Source organism: Pongo abelii, chromosome 2 (genome assembly GCF_028885655.2).
Source record: "Pongo abelii isolate AG06213 chromosome 2, NHGRI_mPonAbe1-v2.0_pri, whole genome shotgun sequence".
Lineage (NCBI taxonomy): Eukaryota > Metazoa > Chordata > Mammalia > Primates > Hominidae > Pongo > Pongo abelii.
The window spans coordinates 193,937,437-193,960,664 of NC_085928.1; the positions used below are offsets into that span (position 1 = coordinate 193,937,437).

The 23,228-nt window shown below is 45.0% G+C and overlaps 1 protein-coding gene across 5 annotated transcripts in view; it reads right to left on the reverse strand.

Moving 5' to 3' along the window:
- The window catches only part of ABCC5 (ATP binding cassette subfamily C member 5), a 96,656-nt gene that overhangs the window by 20,414 nt on the left and 53,014 nt on the right, over nucleotides 1–23,228 (reverse strand). For 2 of the 5 annotated variants that reach the window (XM_024244709.3, XM_024244708.3), the window contains exons 15-25: nucleotides 21,932–22,135; nucleotides 20,049–20,192; nucleotides 18,262–18,364; nucleotides 13,153–13,337; nucleotides 11,929–12,075; nucleotides 11,513–11,642; nucleotides 10,046–10,199; nucleotides 9,827–9,955; nucleotides 7,398–7,584; nucleotides 5,916–6,005; nucleotides 2,775–2,964 (exon numbers count right to left, since the gene is read on the reverse strand). In XM_024244709.3, the coding sequence (XP_024100477.2) occupies nucleotides 2,775–2,964; nucleotides 5,916–6,005; nucleotides 7,398–7,584; nucleotides 9,827–9,955; nucleotides 10,046–10,199; nucleotides 11,513–11,642; nucleotides 11,929–12,075; nucleotides 13,153–13,337; nucleotides 18,262–18,364; nucleotides 20,049–20,192; nucleotides 21,932–22,135 (1,663 nt within the window). Of the gene's footprint in view, nucleotides 1–616; nucleotides 855–2,774; nucleotides 2,965–5,915; nucleotides 6,006–7,397; nucleotides 7,585–9,826; nucleotides 9,956–10,045; nucleotides 10,200–11,512; nucleotides 11,643–11,928; nucleotides 12,076–13,152; nucleotides 13,338–18,261; nucleotides 18,365–20,048; nucleotides 20,193–21,931; nucleotides 22,136–23,228 lie in introns of those variants that run through there. The other 3 variants (XM_063722367.1, XM_054553066.2, XM_063722368.1) reach the window with 2 other exon arrangements.

Here is a 23,228-nt window from a genome sequence, read left to right on the forward strand (position 1 = left end):
GCCCCAGTGTCTAAAGCCACAACCCCACTGTCGGGATCTACCCCCTGGGCATACCTCTGTCTAACAGCCTAATGGGAACCTGAAAAACACCCATAAAACTTGGAAGAAGTAACGCCCAGAAAACTTGGAAAAAGCTGTATTAGGAGAGTGTATTAGGACCCGTCTTCCTAATGCAACAATCTTCACATCCTTCTACCAGAAACGAGTTAGGAAACCTGGTCCGTCTAGCAGGATAGTTCTCCTCCTAGAAATGAGTGACTCCAGGCTGGTGGGCGCAGTGGTTCACATCTGTAATCCCAGCACTTTGGGAGGCCAAGGTGGATGGATTACTTGAAGCCAGGAGTTTGAGACCAGCCTGGCAAATGTGGCAAAACCCTGTCTCTACTAAAAAATACACACACAAAAAAAAATAGCTGGGCATGGTGGCATGCGCCTGTAATCCCAGCTACTGCAGAGCCGAGATCGCACCACTGCACTCTAGCCTGGGCGACAGACAGAGACTCTGTCTCAAAAAAAAAAAAAAAAGAAATGAATGATTCTGTTCAGTGTTAGGGGACTCAGTTACTGGCCCCTTTCCCAGATAGGAGGGGAGGAGACATTCCCTCTGGGCAGAGGCAGGGCTTTAAAATCTAAGCTAAGGAAGGAATGGTGCCCGAAACAATGAGTCAAGTTGTTCCACTTTAACAAAAGGTGCCTAGGTTTGGACCACCTGGACTGGAAGACTTTAGAGTCCTCTGAATCTGACTACCTTTGCACTGATGGAATGTGCTGGGAAGAAAGGCAGCAGTGAAGTCCTCAAGATGGTGTCCTTGACTGACATGACCACAGGAGAGTTTCCAAGTTTCCCGTGAAACCTGGAAGAAGCTCTGTTAGAACCGGAGTGTAAATCAGGTTATTATTATTTTTTTTTTTTGAGATGGAGTTTCGTTCTTGTTGCTCAGGCTGGAGGGCAATGGCGCAATCTCAGCTCACTGCAATCTCCACCTCCCGGATTCAAGAGATTCTCCTGCTTCAGCCTCCCGAGTAGCTGGAATTACAGGCATCCACCACCACGCCCGGCTAACTTTTTGTATTTTTAGTAGAGACGGGGTTTCACCATGTTGGCCAGGCTGGTCTTGAACTCCTGACCTCAGGTGATCCACCCACCTTGGCCTCCCAGAGTGCTGGGATTACAGGCGTGAGCCACCGCGCCTGGCCACTATGTTTTCTTGTTTCTCTTCTGTCACTAACTACTGTTTAATGAAGTTGTGGTGCCTGTTTTGGCCTATCTCACCTGTGTTAAAGGGAAATCATAACAACGAACATCAGTCAGCTTTCAGGGGAGCCGTGTACCCCTGGGGACCAACGCAGCAGAGGGGCTCAAGGGAGAGAACAGTAAAAAGGCTTGGGGACAGTCACCCTGCTTGGCTAAAGATTCCCTTCCAGCATGAAAGACCTGGAGCAATGTCTTGTTTTGACATGAACTAATTCCCTCAAACAGAAACAGAAAGCAAGAAATGGCTTTTTCCTTTTCTTCCTTAGAAAGTTCTTTAAAATAAATTGGCCAGAAAAGATAAAAGGTTTTTTTTTTTTTTTTTTTAATGGCAAAGAAAAAAGCTAGAAGAGTTTTGATGCCAAAGAAGCATGTAGCCTAGAAAGCTAATGAAAACTGAATCAAAGATACGTCTTATACAGGGATAAAAAGGACAGTAAAAGAAGACAAGTTCAGTCTTTGGAATGCTATTCAGGAGCAAAAGTGAGAAAAAAGGGGCCGGGTGCAATGGCTCACACCTGTAATCCCAGCACTTTCGGAGGCTGAGGCGGGTGGATCACGAGGTCAGGAGATCGAGACCATCCTGGCCAACATGGTGAAACCCTGTCTCTACTAAAAATACAAAAAAATTAGCTGGCGCCCCTGTAGTCCCAGCTACGCGAGAGGCTGAGGCAGGAGAATCGCTTGAACCTGGGAGGTGGAGGTTACAGTGAGCTGAGATCGCGCCACTGCACTGCAGCCTGGCAACAGAGCGAGACTTTGTCTCAAAAAAAAAAGAAGTAAATTACTCAAGTCCTGACCCTAGAAATCTAAAGGATCTACAGTTACACATTTCTTTTCTTTTTTTTTTTGAGACGGAGTCTCGCTCTGTCACCCAGGTTGGAGTGTAGTGGTGTGATCTCGGCTCACTGCAACCTCTGCCTCCCGGGTTCATGCCATTCTCCTGCCTCAGCCTCCCAAGTAGCTGGGATTACAGGCATGCACCACCACACCTGGCTAATTTTGGACTTTTAGTAGAGACGGGGTCGCATCATGTTGTTCTGGCTGGTGTTGAACTCCTCAGGTGATCCACCCGCCTCGCCCTCCCAAAGTGCTGGGATTACAGGCATGAGCCACTGCGCCCGGCCTACTGATAGTTTTAAAAGAAGGCCACGAAACAGCATGTGTCAATGACCTCATTTTTGTAAACCTACATATTACTAGAGGAAGCCTAACAAGATAGCTACCAAAATGTTACCAGTGCTTCTCTCTGGGTAGCAGAGTTGTGGGTGCTGCTCTTCTTTCGTACCCTTGGCTGTGTGCCCCAGTGTTCTGCACTGAGAATGTGCACATTTATGACTGGGAAAAGCACTCAATGTCATCAAAGCAGGGTCAACGATAAACCTAGAAAATTGGTTTCAGTAGGGGGCTGAGACACTAATCGCTTATCAAACAAACAAGGATCCGGTTTAAAGGGATGAAAGTGATATTTCATAAACTGCTAAGTTCCAATGGATTCAAAGAAGGCTTTGCACATCCTTACCTGATCCTGTCCGCCCCACAATGCCAATCTTCTCTTTAGGTTTGATCGTGAAGGATACTTTCTTTAGGACGAGAGGGAGGTTTTCTCGGTACCTCATCTCTGCGTTCTCGAAGGTCACCTCTCCCTCCTGGGGCCAGTCAGGGGAGGGAGCCTTGTTCTTAATTCTGGCAGGTGCTTCCAAGGACAGAGTCTGGGGAGACAAGGGTGGCCGGTTCAGACTGACCACAGATTCTTGGGGAGCTGCAGGCTTTGTCACAGACAAATAAAACCAGGACAACCATAGTAGCCACACAGAGGTAGCTGCCACCCTGTCACCTTGCTAGGAAAGAATCCCTTGGAAGTAAATGCTTATCATCACTAAACTAGACAGAGACAGAGCACAATGGCTACTAAGTGTCATGGCTACTAGCAGCAGCCTGGGGAGGGAAGTGGTGTTCAGACTACCTTTTGTCTCAAGGAACTATTCCACAAAGCTGCCTTGGAGGCCAAAGGAAAACCAACAAGGGCAGACATGAGGCCTTCCACCCCTCCACCACAGCAGTTTTTACTGAAATTCTTTGAGATAGGATTCTACCATTTGATAACCATTGGCTTAAATCCAAAGGAAGAAAACCAATATTTACTGAACATCTAATTGGATCCTGGCATTCTGGCATGTCTTGGTCAATCCAGGAGACACAGACTCTAATTCTAATTTTGCCACTGTGTGACCTGGACAGATCACCACTTCTTCTGCATCTTAGTTTCTTATCTGCAAATTGTGGAGACTGGATTAGATGATCTTGAGAATCTATTCCAACTCAAAATGCTGTGACATAACTGCTTGGGTAATTTTTGCCATCAAAAATTATCATATCTCATGATCTTTTAAAACTCTCTGGCAATTGGCCATGGAGTATACAGCCTTATGGGGGAAGCAAGGGCCAAAGACTGTAGCACTCTGGGGCGTTAAGCCTAAAGTCTAAAACTCCAAGCTGGAAGGACTCTGTGTTGGGACATTCAGTGGGAGGGCAGGCCTCTGAAATGTGACCAGTTTCAGCAGGGTCCACTTTGTACCACCACTGACCGTAATCCTAACCTCTCCAGCATAAGGTTCTCACCAACCATAACATTAACTCAAACACTGCACATATGTACACACACGGGTCATCTACACACCAGGACAGTGTGCAAAGAGGCTAATTTCTAAACATTAAAGAAGAGCTATTACTAGATACACTGGGCAGCCACCTGCCATCCTTTCTGAGAATAAGAAAGTTATTCATTTGTGAGCTTAAGAAATATTCCACCACTAATGAGGCTCACTGTGAAAACAAATCAGTGAAGCACGTCTCTATTAGAAAATCCAGTTTACATACACTCAGTTCCCAACTGAAAGAGGAATTTTTCAGGCCAGACACTATGGCTCCTGTCTATAATCCCAGCATTTTGGGAGGTGGAGGCAGAGGCAGATCGCTTGAGCCCAGGAGTTTGAGACCAGGCTGGGCAACATGGCGAAACCCATCTCTACAAAAAATACAAAAATGAGCTCAGCCTAGTGGCGCATGCCTGTAGTCCCAGTTACTTGGGGGGCTGAGGTGGGAGGATCACTTGAGCCTGGGAGATCGAGGCTGGACTGAGCCGTATTCACGCCACTGCACTCAAGCCTGGGTGACAATTAAGACCCTCTCTCAAAAAAAAATAAATAGATAAATAAAAAATAAAAAATAAATAAAAAAAGGAAAAAAAGAAAAAAGTTAACTTTTCAAAACTATGTTTCAAAGTCAAGTGTTGGGAACTCAGAATATACTCTTCACATATAAACAATGACACAGATGCTTGTAAAGTCTCACAGCAGTTCAACAAAATAGATAACTCTTAAGAATTGAGTTCAATTTGAGAATCTAACTACTCACAATGCTGCTTCTTTATAAGCAAAGTTGTCCAATCTACAGCCCTTGGGCCATATGCAGCCCAGGACAGCTTTGAATGTGGCCCAACACAAATTCGTAAACTTTCTTAACACATTGTGAGACTTTTTTTTTTTGCAATCTTTTTTTTTAAGCTCATCAGCTATCGTTAGTATTATTTTATGTGTGGCCTGAGACAATTCTTCTTCCGATGTGGCCCTGGGAAGCCAAATGATTGGACACCCCTTGATATGGTTTGGCTCTGTGTTCCCACCCAAATCTCATCTCGAATTGTATAATAATCCCCATGTGTCAGGGGTGAGGCCTGGTGGCAGATGACTGAATCAGGGGGGCGGACCTCCCCCTTGCTGTTCCTGTGACAGTGAGTTCTCAGGAGATCTGGTTGTTTGAAAGTGTGTGGCACTTCCCCCTTCTCTCTCTCTCCTGCTCTGCCATGGGAAGATGTGCTTGTTTCCCCTTCACCTTTCGCTATGATTGTAAGTTTCCTGAGGCCTTCCAGCCTCCTGTTAAGCCTGCGGAACTGTGAGTGACTTAAACCTCTTTTCTTCATAAATTACCCAATCTCAGGTAGTTCTTTACAGCCGTGTGAAATGGATTAAGACATCCCTGTAGGAAATTGCTTTAAGAGTTCCAGTTAGGACAGCAGCAAGATGCCTGCCACCCACGGCGAGACGGAAGGGGTTCCTGGGGAAAGGTGAGAAGAGCTGGATACTCTGGTATCAATTAAATTTACTCGTTTGTAAGTTGGGAGAGCAGTTTAGAATTAGCTATGGAGCTTTTCAAACTATAGAAGCCTGGGTCCCACCCCAATCCAGTGCAACAGAATCCAGAGATGAGGCCACGTTTGTCCTGCCAAAAGCTCAGTAGGGGGTCCTGATGGCCATCCCTGATTAAGAACAACTGGACTATAGTAAGAATTAAAACAATACATGGTTTTAAACAGTGTAAGGAAAATGCTCCATTAGTCAGTTAAGCTGAACTGACAAGGTTCTGAACATTCTGGAAATTAGCCAATGAAGTTCTCAGCTCGACATAATTTACAAATATACTTAGAAACTCTTACGGTAATCTCTTTCCCATTCCAAGCATGGTGGAGAGATTGCTGGAGATTCTGTGGGATTAGATAGGCAGAGAACACAAGCCTCCTCCTTGTACACCCAGCTGAGGCAGCAAAGGGTAAACTGACTCCAAGAGGAGTCAGATCACGGTAAAAGGCCTACAGCAGTCTGACCTTAATGTAGTGATTGATCCTCTCCACCGAGGTGAATCGAGCTTCTGTTTCGGATGCCAGTCTGACCGTAAACTGGAACAGCCCCGTTAACTGATAATGGAAAACAACAATCAAAGAGATAATTCATCATCAATACACGCCAGGCCAATGCTGGAGAACTTCCTTCATCTAGAGGACCACTAAGAACTGAGCACACGCAGCAGCTGGTTGGTCTTAGGGACCTAGTCATTCTCTTAGCTTTTAAGACACACCTGTTACCCCATCAACTGCAATGCTCAGTGAATGCGGGCAGTATTATGGCACTGCTGGAACCACTTTCTTGTACCCAAAGCCTTTCTATCCATCTTTACATTTCCAATAACACATATCTGCAACTGATTCACTTCTGGACTTCCTACTTGTATCTGAGCCTGTTTGTAGGAGTCACAACAAATGGAGATATCAACCTATGAGCAACTAGTAAGAATGCTTCCAGGAAAGTCAAATCAGACACATAATGCTGGGAAATGAGTGAGTCTGCAGCCCCTGTGCGCCACAGACTGGGGAGTCTAAAAACAGTCTATATAATGCATTGTCTTCCCCAACCAATTGTCAAGTAAATTGCAAAATGTGGCTGGACATCTTGGGGTATCTGTGAAGACACATATCTCTGGGGTTCCTTTTACTACTTATTTATTTTTATCTGTTCGATACAGAAAAATGTCAAACACACAAGAATAGAAAGAGTAGTATAATGAACTCCCAGGTACCAAAACTCTACCGTAAAAATGATCAACTTACAGTCAATGTTGTTTCATCTGTATTCCCTTCCATTCCTACCCCCACCCCCCATATTATTTGGAAGCAAATCGCAGATAGCTTATTTCATCCAAATATTTCAGCTTGTACCTCTCTAAAATATAGACTCCTTAAAAACATAATTCCAATACCATTATTTTAGAGGGTAATAAAAATCACTCAACATCTTAAAATATCTAGTCAGTGCTCAAGTTCTCAACTATTCTCTGAGCTATTTGAAGGCCCTCAATCATCCCTAGGGGCCAGAAGGGTTTATGTATATAACAGTATTGGGAAAATCAGGGCCCTGAAAAGAAAACGCACGTAAGAAGCATACTGAGTCTATAACATTTCTTAGAAGACTAGAAAGAGGCCAGAGATGAAATGGTGGTGAACACAGAAACCCACAATTAAGAAACTATTTTCGAGATCATATTTCTTTTTGAAGAAAACAGCATTTACTTCTTACACACATGCAACAGAGTTCAATTCCTTTATTCCTGGATTCCACACTTACCTCTCTCCTATCCCTACCTGCTCCAGTCAAATCCAGATTGTTACGGTCAAATTAGACCATGAGCAACTCTAGGGGTCCAGAGGTGAAATAATGGCTCAGGGTAGAGCCCACCACAATCATCCCTCTTTTACGTCAGCACAGGAAGGGCTCAAACAAGCAAAGACGATGCTCCTATCCCAGAGACTGACCTGGACAGCATAAGAGATGGCGAGACCTGCATAGGCTGGGGGAATCTGCCCATGCATGAGAACGATCATCAGCCCCGTGGTGGTGATGAGGGCGATGCTGATGAGGTCCAGCCGCACAGCCAGCCACCGCATCGCACACGTAAACAAGAAAAAAGGAGCTTGGTTGTCATCCAGCAGCTCCTGGTACCTGTGAGAAAGACAACACCTAATGGGCAAAGAAAGTACCACACAACCCCGTGCATGGTCAAAGCTTCAGTGAATCACATGATGGAGGGCACGTGTTTAAATACTTCCTGTTTCTGAGAGAATGCCCCGGAAACTCCAGGAGGGTATTCTAGGAATTCTGGAGGTATTCTAGGCCACACGCATAGGAGGACATTAAGTTTTTCTAATCTTAGTTACTCTTTAAAAACAAAAGAAAAAAATCCTATTAAAGATGTTAGGGAAAAACATCTACCTCAGCACAGAGTAAGCATGGGAAAAGAGACTGAATAAAGAGGCTTGTGTTAAACTTTAGAAAAATATCTTAGGTCGGAGGGCATTTTCTGAAAGAAAGAAAGGTTACAAACGCCAACAGCAGAAATGGTTCAAGGCGAGGGAAAAGAAACTCAGAGTGAATATGGGAACACCATAAGTGTGTGCACACACCGCCACCGTGCAGAATGGCACTTGTTCCCCAGCTATGGAGCCAAACACCAGGAGAAGCGAGCTAAACCACAGCAAAAGGGACTCAGGCAACGTTTACTGCTACTGAAGGAGCATGGCACGGCCATCAGGAGGGTCCCAGAGAGCAGACCAGACCCCTCTGAAGGCTCCGTGCACCATGTACAACTAGAACTCCAGAGCAGGAAGTTTTGCTGCACAGATGTGCTTTGCTTTGAAAAATCGCTTTTCCTCTTTCCAATAAAATATGTAATCTTTAGAGAAAATTTTAAAAATGCAATAAAAATAGGAAAGTGTAAAATTCCAGTAATCTCATCACCCTGTTAAAACCAGAGTTGATATTCCACTGCATTTCCTCCCAGCAGTTTTTTTCAATGCACTGACATTTACTGTGTGTACGTATATACACATGTACGTATTTAGTACATTTCACTTGCCTTTCCACTTAAAATTTAGGAATTATTTTTCTGAATCATTTAACATTTTGAAAATAATTTTTTCTAAACTTTCTATTCTAAGTTTTCTCTCTAAAAATAATTGCCCAACTTTTGCAATAGGCAACATATATACAGAATAGAAAATTTAAAAGTTACAAAAGGTTTACCATGAAAGGTCAAGTCTATCTCCTTCCCATCTTCCAGCTACCCAGTTCTCCCTTCCAGGGGCAACTAACAGGTTTTTTTTTTTAATCCTTTCAGAGATATTCTAAATTTTTATTTTTATTTTTTTGAGACGGAGTCTCGCTCTTGTCACCCAGGCTGGAGTGCAACGGCGTGGTCTGGCCTCACTGAAACCTTTGTCTCCCGGGTTCAGGTGATTCTCCTGCCTCAGCCTCCCGAGTAGCTGGATTATAGGTGCCTGCCACCACGCCTGGTTAATTTTTTTGTATTTTTAGTAGAGACAAGGTTCCACCATGTTGGCCAGGCTGGTCTCGAACTCCCGACCTCAGGCGATCCGCCCACCTCGGCCTCCCAAAGTGCTGGGATTACAGGCGGGAGCCACTGTACCCAGGCTGATATTCTAAATGTTATACATAAAAACACATACTCAAAGGTAGCATACAATGTATTAATACACACATCTGTACCCTACTCTTTCACTAATATATGCTGGAGATCATTTCCTATCAGTACCTATAGAGTTGCCTCATTCTTTTTAAGGGCCACATAGTACTCTATGGATATACCATAGCTTATTCAACCTGTCCTATATTGAAGGACATTTAAGTTAGTTCCAATCTCTTATTAATACAAAGCTCCACAATGACAATGTACATAAGTTTCACAAATAAACAATACTCGATGCTTAAATAAAATCTACTCAAATGTCATGACTACCTTTTACTACTTAAAAGAAAAAGCAAAACTCTATGAAATATAGCTTTTCAGGACCAAGGCCAATAGACTCCTAATCTGTGGGGTTTGTTCCTTGTATTTTGTTTTGAGATGGGGTCCACTATATTGCCCAGGCTGGACTTGAACACCTAGGCTCAAGCCATCCTCCAGCCTCAGCCTCCTGAGTAGCTGTGACTATAGGCACGTGACGCCACACGCAGCCCAAATCTGTATTTTTGTTTTCTCACTTGCTCAGAAAGGAGTCCCGCCAAGCAATTGGATTTTAATCAGAGATTATTCCATTAAATCATGAATACCCTTGGTAACGAGCTTTATAATCCCCATCTCTGGCCTTGAAGAGCCTCCCAGACAAGTATCAAACACTGGGATGCTGACTCCCCTTTGAGGCCTCTAGCCCCCATCAGGACAAACCTGTGCAGAAACTCCTGCCCTTTATTGTAGGCGTGGATGGTGGCAAGGCCCTGTATGCTGGACGTGATGTGGGAGAGGAAAGGTGACTGCGTGATATTGTCTAGACGCTTCAGCTCCCGAATCAGGACCCTGGAGAGAGAATGAGCTCCGTGTCACAGCAGCTGCCCAGCAACTCAGGCTTCTCCGTGGCCCCAGCAGACATGAACGCTTCCTATTTACCTGGAGACAATGTGCAGGACTGAAAAGAGGATGACAAGGGGCCCCACTGCCACAAGGAACCACGGGAAGACTCCTGCGATCATTCCCACGCAGAAGAACACCAGGATAACGTTCTGGATGAACATCTCGGCCTGGAACGGCAGCCGCACGTCAACTGTGGAAACCAATAAAGGAGCAAGTGTCAGACGGTCTGGAAAAATGGAACTGAAAATTGAAAAAAACAAAAAGAGGTTCCACAAAATCTCTATCTGAAATTTGTGATGTTGTCTTTAAACAGTCTGATCAAAGAAAAATTTAGAAACCTGTACGCTCTGATTTCTTTTTTTTTGTCTCAAGAAAATCCTCTTACTCCACTCCCTTTTCTTGGTTCCCTTCCTGCCCCACTGCTTTAAACATTTTCCCCCTTTACAAAGTAACATATGCTTATTTTAAAATATTTGGAAAATAAATATGTGAAGAAGAAAACACAAACTATATTCTTACCAATACCAACGAACTGCTGTTAACATTTAAGACATTTTTTGTCTTGAAAAAATTTTAAACATACACAAAAGTTAAAGGAAGAGCACAGACCCTTCAACAGTTATCAACTTTCATCTCTTTTTGGCTGTCTCCCCACCCCACCGCCTTTCTTCTTTTGGCTAAAGTATTTTCATGCAAATCCCAGACATGTTGCTATTATTTACTTTTCTTTTTTCCATTCATGTGTGAGCACATGCGTGTGTGTTTAGCAGAAATGGGAACATGTTATGCATCAGTTCGAGTATCAGGGATAGTTCTGATTTCTTGTTACCTCTGGCCATAGGTTTACAATGGCCTATCAATGCCTGAAACAAACTCCTTCCATGAAGGCAGCTACAGTGCAGCAATTAAAAACATTAGCTTTGGGGTCAAAAAGATCTGGATTCAATTTCCAGCTTTGTTACTCAATAGCTGTAGATCTTGGGCCAGTTCCTTGACCTTTCCAGATAGCAGCTTTCTCATTATTCAAGGAGTGAAACAACACCCGCCTGACAGGCCTGCTGAGGGGATTAAGGCAACACGCATAAAACACTGAGCACGCTGCTTGCTACACAGGAAGCCCCCCGTCAATGTCAGGGGCTTTACTGTTACTCTGAACTGTGGGGGTACAGTATTTCAGTTCTGGTGCAGGCACAGCCCATACAACAGCCAGAAAACCTGCCAGGTTGTAGGCATCCAGAAACCAATGCATTGCTTTAAAATCTGTGTGTGTTTCAGAATCTCAGATGCCTCTGTTCAAAGCCTTTCTATTAACTCAATTCATTGAATTTATTTTCAGGTCAAACAAGACAGAAAATGCAGTTGCAATGTTCCTGGTGAAAACACCAGCAGCCACTGTGCTCTCAGGATCTACAGACAGACAGATCTGCACATTTGGAGAATCATCTAGAAGGCTGGAAGCACAGTGAGCTCCAGAGTATTAAAAAAAGGCTCAGTGAGAAATACCTTCATCCATGTCTTTGGAAAACCTGTTGAGAATCCTCCCTGTGGGGGTCGTGTCAAAAAACTTCATAGGGCTTCGAAGGATCCTTCGGAAAAGCTCGTCATGCAGCCGGGAGGAAGCTCGCAGTGTGCCCTGAGGAGCAGAGCACAGAGTGGTCAGGGCCCAGGGACGGCTCTGTTCCTACTGGTCCAGAGAACCGCTCTGCAGCATATCCACTCCCAAAGCAGGGAGGTGCGAGGGGTCAGGAGGGATGGGTGGCAAGTGAGAAAAGGTGGAGGCTAACGGAATATGAGTCATCTCAGCCAGGGCCATCCTGCTTAATGGAGCTCCCCTACTCAGCATGAACTGAGAGACGCCACACCGAAGCCTGACCACAGGTCACCAGGGAGGAGGGCAGAGACCACCCACCAATGCATACCTTGACAAAGACAACTCCTCGAATGGCTTTCAGGATCAGCATGACTGCCATGGAGAGGGCGTAGATGCTGGCGTAGTACTGCATATGAGGATTGTCCTTCATGCTGTCACTCACCGAGGTCTCGTTCCCTCGAGTCACAGTGGTGTTCTGTTTGGAGCCAAAGTTCTATGAGGCAAGACTCCTAAAGACTGCCAAGAGCCCCTGCTCAGCGCCATTCTCAGCTCAAGGGCAGGGCAGGGTACAGGATAACGACCCTGGGACCTGGTCATGGCTTTGTCCACCTCTTTTTTTTTTTTTTTTTTGAGACAGTGTCTCACTCTGTCACCCAGGCTGGAGTGCAGTGGCGCAATCATGGCTCACTGCACCCTCTGCCTCCTGAGTTCAAGCAATTCTCATGCCTCAGCCTCCCAAGTACCTGGGATACAGGTGTGCACCACCATACCCAGCTAATTTTTGTATTTTTAGTACTGACAGGGTTTTGCCATGTTGGCCATGCTGGTCTCGAACTCCTAGCCCCAAGTGATCCACCTGCCTCGGCCTCTCAAAGTGCTGGGATTACAGGCATGAGCCACCACACCTAGCCCTCTTTCTCTCTGTTCTAATGTGATATGGTTTGGCTTTGTGTCCCCACCCAAAGCTCATCTTGAATTGTAATTCCCAGGTGTTGAGGAAGGGACCCTGTGGGAGGTGACTGGATCATGGGGTGGATTCCCCCATGCTATTCTTGTCGTGACAGTGAGTTCTCACAAGATCTGACAGTTTTAGAAGTGTTTGACATGTCCTCCCGCACACGTTCTCTTCTCTCTCTTCTGCCACCTTGTGAAGAAGGTGCCTCCTTCTCCTTTGCCTTCCACCATGATTGTAAGTTTCCTGGGGCCTCCCCAGTTATGTGGAACTGTGAGTCAATTAACGCTCCTTCCTTTATCAAGTACTCAGTCTTGGGTATTTCTTTATAGCAGTGCAAAAATGGACTAATACATAACGGATGAGAGCAGATAGCCTGCAGGTGTCCTACTGACATGCCCTACTGCCCTGTGGGTTGGTCAGGGCTTTTTTCTTTCTGGTGAGGCTACATTAGGGACTCCTCTTTTCATCCTGGAAAAATCTCTCTTCACGGCTTCTTTTAAGTGAAAACTAGAACGGTTTCCCTAAGAATAGCCAGGGAATAGGGAGAAACAGCCACATTCTTAGACACAGAACTTTCCCATTTATGAGTAATCTTACCCCGCTTCCTTGCTTGATCCAGTAACTCAACCACCAGGTGCTGAAGGCGGTGCTGCCTACATTCAGCATGAAAAGGGCCATAATAACCAGGAATGCCAAGGGGCCCCCAGCAGCCTGGATGTAGACACCATATACTGACCAGGGCACTGAACCCTGCCCTTTCTCTTCCAGCTGCACGAGCTGCCCTAGGTAAGGAAAAAAGAAACATGGACTCAGAAGGGAAGAACTATTTCCACAAAACTAAGTCACCTGCAGAGCAGCAGAATCGGAGAGCCTGCAGCTTCACAGGGCTCTAGATTAGATTTCCTCTTCGTCAGAAGCATTCATTCACCTATTTAACATTTACTGAGCACCTACCATGAACCAGGCCCAGGATGAAGCCCAGGAGCAGCAAAGAGGATGAAGACCAGGTCCCCACCCCTAGGGACCTGGCTGAGGAGCCTACCACAGACTGGTAGGACAGGCAGATCAATAATCACATAATTATAGTAAAATGTGCTCAATGTGATGATAGAGCTATACGCAGGGCAGCATGGGAACCCCTGGGAGGTATACCTGACCTATTTGGCTTAGGTGTGGGGTGGCTGGCAGGCACGTTTCAGGTGAGACTTTCTGTATTGCTTCTCAAAAGGTAAGCCACAGATGACCGGGTGGGGAAAGGAGAGACAGCAGGCAGAGACAACAACACGAGCACAGGCACACGGGTAGCAAAACACACCACCACAGTGATTCGGCACAGCTGGAACAGATGTGCACTTAAAAGAGTGGCAGGAGATGAGGCCGACTAAGCAGGCTGTGGTCACAGAAGAAAGGCTTTGAATTTTGGCCCCACAAAGAACTTCTCAACAGAAAGGGTGACAGGTGTGTCTGACTTCCATTGGGCTAGGATGGACCTGGAATGGCTGATATTGCCACACCAGCTGCCTCTGGGAGCGAGCAGCCTCTTTCATGCCTCCTGTGTTCCACACAAATAGCCTTTTCTATATGGGCCCTATCAGGAAAAAGATTTGAAAATGGAAGGTTACTGAAAGACTCCACGCAGGAAAGTTGGTTGGTCTCATGTTTTGTGTTTTTTTTTTTTTTTTTTTTTTGAGATAGAGTCTCACTCTGTCGCCCAGCCTGGAGTGCAGTGGCGTGATCTCGGCTCACTGCAACCTCTGCCTTCCCGGGTTCAAGCAATTCTCCTGCCTCAGCCTCCCAAGTAGCTGGGATTACAGGTGCCCGTCACCACGCCTGGCTAATTTTTGTATTTTTAGTAGAGACGAGGTTTCACCATGTTGGCCAGGCTGGTCTCGAACTCCTGACCTCAGGTGATCTGCCCGCTTCAGCCTCCCAAAGTGCTGGGATTACAGGCATGAGCCACCACACCCAGCTGGTCTCATGTTTTTAACTAGATCTCGCAGCTGACCATGTGGAAGACAGGTTTAAAACGAGGCAGCTGTAACACTGTAGGTAAGAGATGATAAAGGCCTGAACTGGGGTTGTGATGGTGGGATGGAGTTTCGGGAGGTAAATTCAGTAGGACATAGTAACTGGCTGGCTGCTGGAGGAGAGAAAAGGTTCAAATATATTCCTGAGGATTTCCCTGGTGCACTCAGATTCTTGACACTAATATGAGAATACAGAATGTAAACCAGAAAGTACCTTGAGACGGGTCTCAATCAATTTAGGAGTTAATTTTGCCAAGGTTAAGGATCATGACCAGTGATGCAGCCTCGGGAGGTCCTGAAAACAGACCCAAGGCAGTTGGATTACAGCTTGGTTTTATGTTTTAGGGAGACATGGGACATCAGTCAATATAAGTGGGGTAATCACTGGTTTGATCCGGAAAGGTGGGGCAACGTGGGGCAGGGAGGTGCAGCTTACAGGTGAAAGGTGAATTCAAAGATTTTCTGATTGACAATTGGTTGAAAGGGTTAAGCTCTGCCTGAAGAGTTGAAATTAGCTTGAGTGGTGGGGGAGTGGTGGGGGACAGGGTGTGGACGCCAAGGTTCTTGTCATGTAGATGAAGCCTCCCAGTAGCAGATTTCAGAGAGAATAGATGTGAATGTCTCCTATCAAAGGTGTCGGACCCTCTGGAGAGACCTAGTAAAGGAAGGAGATTCTCTCCTTAATGCAGAAGTTCCCCTTCAACAGACAGCTTTGCAGAGACATTTCAAAATATGCATTTCTTCCAGAGCCCTGCTATCTCTCCCGTGATGCTCTATTATTTTAATAGAGTGAGGTTGGAATTAGGTATCTTACAGCTACAAAGAGACTGTTCTGTCAGTCTTAGGATCTCTGTATAAATGTTAATACTCGTCAGTTGTGTGCCTGAACTCTAAAGGCAGGGGAGTATAATAAGGCGCGTCCAACATTGTCTTCCCTTCATGGTCTGAATAGATTTTAAGGTTCCATTGGGTACCCTTGGCCTAGAGGAGAATTTATTCAGTTAGTTGCAGGGCACAGAATTTAATTTTTCATTTGCAAGAGAAACAGCTATATAGGAAGCTTTTCCCTGTTTTGTTTTTGAACTTTTATTTTAGATTCAGGGAGTACATCTGCAGATCTGTTACATGCAGATCCGTGTGTAAATCACATCGGTTACATGCAGATCCATGTATATATCACATCAGTTACATGCAGATCCGTGTGTAAATCACATCGGTTACATGCAGATCCATGTGTAAATCACATCGGTTACATGCAGATCTGTGTGTATATTACATCTGTTACATGCAGATCCGTGTGTATATCACATCTGTTACATGCAGATCCGTGTGTATATCACATCGGTTACATGCAGATCCGTGTGTAAATCACATCGGTTACATGCAGATCTGCGTGTATATCACATCGGTTACATGCAGATCCGTGTGTAAACCACATCGGTTACATGCAGATCTGTGTATATATCACATCGGTTACATGCAGATCCATGTGTAAATCTCATCGGTTACATGCAGATCCGTGTGTATATTACATCTGTTACATTCAGATCCATGTGTATATCATACCGGTTACATGCAGCTCCATGTGTATATCACATCTGTTACATGCTTATCCATGTGTACATCACATCTGTTACATGCAGATCCGTGTGTATATTACATCTGTTACATGCAGATCCGTGTGTATATCACATCTGTTACATGCAGCTCCGTGTGTATATCACATCAGTTACATGCAGATCCGTGTATATATCACATCGGTTACATGCAGATCCGTGTGTAAATCACATTGGTTACATGCAGATCCATGTGTATATTACATCTGTTACATGCAGATCCGTGTGTATATCACATCGGTTACATGCAGATCCGTGTGTATACCACATCGGTTACATGCAGATCCGTGTGTAAATCACATCTGTTACATGCAGATCCATGTGTAAATCACACTGGTTACATGCAGATCCATGTGTATATCACATCTGTTATATGCAGCTCCAAGTGTATATCACATCGGTTACATGCAGATCCGTGTGTAAATCACATCAGTTACATGCAGATCTGTGTGTATATCACATCGGTTACATGCAGATCCGTGTGTACATCACACCTGTTACATGCTTATCCATGTGTACATCACATCTGTTACATGCAGATCTCTGTGTATATTACATGTTACATGCAGATCCATGTGTATATCGCATGACGCTGAGGTCTAGGTTACTAATGATCCTCTCACCCAGGTACTAAGCATAGTACCCGGCTTTTCCCTCTTTACACAAATAATGTTTACAAATCTCGGAATAAGCCTCCCTCATGCCTTGAGCACTTTAAGAGTTGTGAGTAGCCAGGTTAGTGACTATGCACAGAAGAACATGTTTGCTAATGATATTCTGATTTTTTACTGCCTGTGGTAAGAAGTAACAAATGTCTCAGCCTTCTGTGCTGTTTGTTTTTTGGGGTGTGTCAATAAGGTATCATAAACCACACCTGAATTCAAAATCCCATACCTTTTAAAAAAAGAAATAAAAGACGCAGTAAGTCAGGATGATCAACTCCCAATACCAAATATCTCCTGCAGTTTCTTTCTTTCTTTTTTTTTTTTTTTTTTTTTTGGTCAGTATCTCACTTGGTCCCCCAGGCTGGAGTGCAGTGGCTCACCTCGGCCTCCCAAGTAGCTGGGACTACAGGTATGCGCCACCATGCTTGGCTAATTTTTATATTTTTTGGAGAGAAGCGGGGCTTGCCATGTTGCTCAGGCTGGTCCTGAACTCCTGGGCCCGAGCGATCTTCCCACCTCAGCCTCCCAAAGTACTGGGACTACAGGTGTAAGCCACCTGTGCCTGACCTCCTGCAGTTTTAAGGATAAGGAAGTAGAAACAGGCTCTGTCTCCAAAGCAATGGCAAACCCAAGAAAGTCCCTGGATTCAAAAGGGTGAGGTAAGGAGGTGAAGCAACAAAGAGATTAAAACAAGACCACACATGTCTACATCTATACAGTACACACACACACACATGCACACACACACAGTGTTTGTGTGTATTTAAATTGACATGCAACTTAAAATTCAAAGGTGAAAATGCCCACATTATTGCAAATATCTTCCCTTAACTCTCAAGATTTGTTACTGTTGATAACATAAAGGGCTTAAGAAACAGGATCAAGGGCTCTGGACAGGAAAACCCAAGTAGGAAAAACCCCTCTCTGTCACTCTTACTCATAGTCCTGGTGCTATATTGTCAGGACAAGGTGACGAGTCTACTGTTCTAACACGGGTGCTTCTGAGGACACAGGTATTCTTAGAGCCAGAACACCTCTGATTTGGTTGGGACTTTTCATGAGCAGAGGCGAATCACTGGATGGAAGGGTGTACCTGTACCCACCATTCGATTTTTCCTTACTCAGGATGATTCAGTTCTAATTACCTAAACCTGACCCCACCCTGCACAGGAGAAGGCATGGGTCTGAAGGTGACTCTTACTGCCCTGGTCTGTTTAAGCAAACAGAAGGTGCCTCGTGGTCTCCCAGTATTATATAAGAACTTTGTTTTCCAGAAATGTAAGACCAAGTATTTATATTGTACACACACTGCTATCAAACATCATGAATTACTTACTACACAAGTAATTTCTGATAAACTTTGATGACAAATCTAAAAATTTCAAAAAAGGCCATTACCTTCCTCTGGCTTTACTGCTTTCTCCTTCTTTACTGATCCTGTTTTAGGACCCTTGTCTTGTGACTTCTTCTGTGAACCACTGGTTTCCTTTTTTGAATTGATCTAATAATATTTAAAAAAAAAAAAAAGTCTCCAGTCATGTTAGCCATCCAGATGAATGTCCACAGGATACATATTAGGGAATCATCAATTAAACTGCTATTACTGAAAAAAGATACATCCAACTTCTTAAAAGGGTCACCTATACTCATTTCTTGTACTTCCTCATCTCCTTAAATTTTTAAGATTTAAAATTTAGTCCACTGACGTTTGCTCTCCCCAATCACTAAACTCCAAACTCAGTAACCTTTATTCTGTTCTTGTCCATTCCAAGTTGTCCAAAGTATTAGGCATGGGGTCATTTCCATTCCTCCTCTCTCTGAGCCTACCACATCACTAAATCAAATCCATAGATCTGATCATTTCCCACTGCTACCACAGGATAAACATAAGCTTTTCCACCTGGTTCTGTAGGACCTCCATATTCTGGCCCTGCCCTAATCCTGCAAGCTCCTCTTCGATCTCACTGGTGTCCACGGCCCCTACTCTCAAGCCACACTGGACTTCACACCATTCCTTACACCACACTGCAATTTCCCATTTCTCTACTTTTGTCCACACTCGTTCCTCCACTTGGAATGCCCCTCCCCTTGTCCCAATCGCAGTCACAGTTGTCCGCATTCAGATAGATTCAAGTCTTCCATTCTTCATGAGGCAACATACACTCCCTGGAAAGCTCACCCTCCTATTCGCCCTTAGGACTCCATTAGTGCTATACATGTGATGTGGTGTTTTAAGCCACATTTTTAAGTGCTTGTAAGAGCATAAAAGCATTGGTCTTCCCTAGAACACTGTGAGTCCCTCAAGGACAGAGATGACGTCTCTCACCTGGTTACAACCTGCACAGCCCCTACCCCTGAGAACAGCCTATAACAGGGCACACAGGGACTCAATAAACAGCTATCAGGGTTCTACTTGAGACAACAGAAACTACTTAATGCTCTCCTTTCCAAGTTTCTCTTATGTCTTTTTTTTTTTTTCTTAGATGGAATCGCGCTCTGTCACTGCACTCTGTTGGAGTGCAGTGGTGCAATCTTAGCTCACTGCAACCTCTGCCTCCTGGGTTCAAGCGATTCTCCTGCCTTACCCTCCCAAGTAGCTGGGATTACAGGCGCCTGCCACCATGCCCGGCTAATTTTTGTATTTTTTTGTAAAGACAGGGTTTCTCTCTATGTTGCCCAAGCTGGTGTCAAATTCCTGGGCACAAGCAATCTGTCCACCTCAGCCTCCAAAAATGCTGGGATTACAGGCAAGAGCCACAGTGCCCGACCTGAGTGCTTTCAAATGTATGCAATATTTAATTTCCCTACCTTGGTACTTTATTCACTTGTTTATTTAAAAAAAGAGCTTCATAATGCTTCAATCAGGTGGATGGAGCTTAGGAAACTAAGCTGTGAATGAACAGCAGCACACATCTTCTCTGCCCTCACTGAGCCCATATCCTGCCATTGTCATATTAATAAGTTCTCAGTGACAGAAGACCTCAGCTCACCAGCCCCACAATCCTGCTCCCCTAGAGCAGAATCAGTATGTGAACTAAGGCACAGCAGTCTGTTCACCAGAAAACAGGGCCCCTGCTAATAAGACACAGACACTGGATTCAGCTGAGATCTCTCCATCACTCACTCCGGCTGTGTTTCCCTTGCAGAGACGGAAGGGGACACACGCAAACACCATCAGATCTTACCTCAACTGGCGGTGTCTCTCCCAGCAACAGGTTATTAAAAATGGTAGCATAGTCACCATTTAAATTCATCAGTTCCTCATGGGTGCCTCTTTCCGTAATACAGCCCTCTTTCATGAAGATCACTTCATCACAGTCAACCAGGTACTGAAGGCAAAGGCAGAGACAACACAATATGCTGACTATTTGTGCAAATACATTCAAACACCCATACATTAGTTCCATAGTTCTCTACAGGAGGCGAGTTAACCTCCCAGAAGACATCTGGCAGTATCTGGAGACATTTTTTTTTTTTTTTTTGAGGCAGAGTCTTGCTCTGTCGCTCAGGCTAGAGCACGGTGGCACAATCTCAGTTCACTGCAATCTCTGTCTCCTGGGTTCAAGCGATTCTCCTGCCTCAGTCTCCCAAATAGCTGGGACTACAGGCACGCATCACCATGCCCGGCTAATTTTTTTGTATTTTTAGTAGAGACGGGGTTTTGCCGTGCAGGTAATCCGCCCTTCTCAGCCTCCCAAAGTGCTGGGATTACAGGCCTGAGCCACCGCGCCCAGCTAGAGACATTTTTGGTTGTCACAACTCGGGGGAGAGGTACACAGATGCTCCTCAATTTACTATGGGCTTACATCCTGATAAACCCAGTGTAAATTGAAAATATCAGAGCTTAGCCTAGCCTACCTTAAACATGCTCAGAACCCTTACATTAGCCTACAGTTGGGCAAAACCATCTAACACAAAGCCTATTTTATAATAAAGTGTTGAATATCTTATGCAATTTTTTCAATACTATGCTGAAAGTGAAAAACAGAATGGTTGTATGGGAACCACCATAAAGTCAAAAAACTGTAAGTTGAGCTGTAAGCCAGCGACTGTCTGTACTGGTATCTAGTGGCTAGAGGCCAGGGGTGCACAAAGCAGCCCTGCACAACAATGGACTATCTGGCCCAAAACGTCAGTGGTCCAACACTGAGAACCCCACTTTAGTGTATTGTGCCTCAATACAAGGAGCAGTTCCTCCAGTTTTTCTTTTTCTTCTTTTTTTTTTTTTTGTGACGGAGTCTTGCTCTTGTTGCCCAGGCCGGAGTGCAATGGTGCAATCTCGGCTCACGGTAACCTCCACCTCCTGGGTTCAAGGGATTCTCCTGCCTCGGCCTCCTGAGTAGCTGGGATTGCAGGCACGTGCCACCACGCCCAGATAATTTTTGTATTTTTAGTAGAGATGGGGTTTCACCAGTTGGTCTCGAACTCCCGACCTCAGGTGATCCGCCAGCCTCAGCCTCCCAAAGTGCAGGGATTACAGGCGTGAGCCACTGCGCCTGGCCGAGTTCCTCCAGTTTTTCACGTGAATCTGCTGATGGAGCCACATGAGCCCTGCATTAAATTTACACCCTTTCACTGCACTCACAAATACACGTAATTATGACTTTCTTTGGCAGAATGGAGGGTTTGCCCCCCAAACGTGACAACATATGTGAGCCAGATGGCAACATCCTTGAGATGCTCTCCAAAGTGGCTGCTTATGATGATGGAATGGCAGAGGGAGAAAAGCTTGTTTTCCCAAAACAGTTACCACTTGCATAGAGATGTTAACACAATGCTTTCCAAACTATCTTATACCCAAACTCCATTTTTGGCCCGCTCGTCTCAGCCCTTTTACTTGCTGATCTATATGCAGAAGCTGATATGCTCCAAGGATCTCTGATTTAGATGGCCATCTGTTACACTGGTACAGTGAGCTTTATTGGTACAGGGGGCTAATTTGCTAAGAAAATGAAACCTTGATTCCAGGAATTTCTAGTTATCACACAAGGATACCTGGAGCAAACCCACCTCCCTGTTTCTGATTTCCCAAACTCAGGTAGGCAGCCGAGGGAAGAAAGAACCATACCTGTAACTGGTGGGTAACAAACAGAACCGTCTTGGACTTGAGATGTTTCCGGATAGCACTATTGAAGATGTGGTTGCCCACATGGGCATCTAAGGCACTGAGGGGGTCGTCCAGGATGTAGATGCTCCTGTCACTATACAAGGCCCGGGCAAGGCTGATCCTCTGGCGCTGCCCACCGCTCAGGTTGGCTCCTCGCTCTCCAATCTACAAGAGCCCAGAAGCATGGTGAAGCCTCCAGTGCAAGTCCAGAACAGCACGTAGGGGTCACCCAGTCACTTCTCTTCTTGCCCACCCAGACCAGCTCCTTCTGTCAATTCCCCACAGATGAACTGCCATGCTGATCCTTCCAGGAAGTGGCGGAGTTGTCCCAGATGCCTCTTCCTCTACCACTGCCATCTGGGTACCGATCAATCCTACCTCTGGTCTTGCCAGTCTACCCGGATGCTCCCCCTCCAATCCATTCTCCACATGGCAGGAAGATCTTTCCAGAACACAAAGTTGACCATCTCCCACCCTTGCTTAAAATTCTTCAAGAGCCCCAAAGGATAAACCCTGAATATCCAAACATGGCATACAAACCAGACCCTTTGCCACCCAGTTCCCCAGCAGTTCTTAGCCTCCAGTGCACAATCCCCCTTCCACATCCTGGGACCTAAGCCATTTGAAATTATGTGTATATTATAAACATGACGATGTCATGTGCTTGCCTCTACTTTGTCTGCTCAGTTCTGGCATCATCTCCTCTGAAATCTCCCCCAACCTCTTTCCCGCTAGTACCCCAAAGAGATGGGGCTCTTTTTCATCAGATTATTTTGTGCCTATTTGTTTGGGTATCTCATCATCTTAACAGTACATTTCTTTACGTCCAGATTATTGTCTTATTCCTTTATATTCTTAGTGCCAAACAGTGCCTGCACATGTCACTGGCACATAATAAGCACCTAATAAATGTTACTAAATGATCAAATGAATAAATCAGTTGTCAAATATTCAGTTAATTCAGAGGTTTTCAAACTGGAAGTTGCATCAGAATTACCTGCATGGTTTGTTAAAACAGACCTTTGCGCTCCACCCCTAGAGTTTCTGATTCAGTAGGTCTGGAGAACAGCCTAAGAATTTGTGTTTCTAACAAGTTCCCAGATGATGCTGATGCTGCTGATCTGGGGACATGGATTTAAGGACCTCTAAAGTAATTAAACCATTCACCAAATCTGGTTTGAGGGATTTAACTGAAATCAGCTAAATAAAGGTGCCAATCCCAGAGACCTTCAGGGCAATTACATGGGAGACAAGTTTT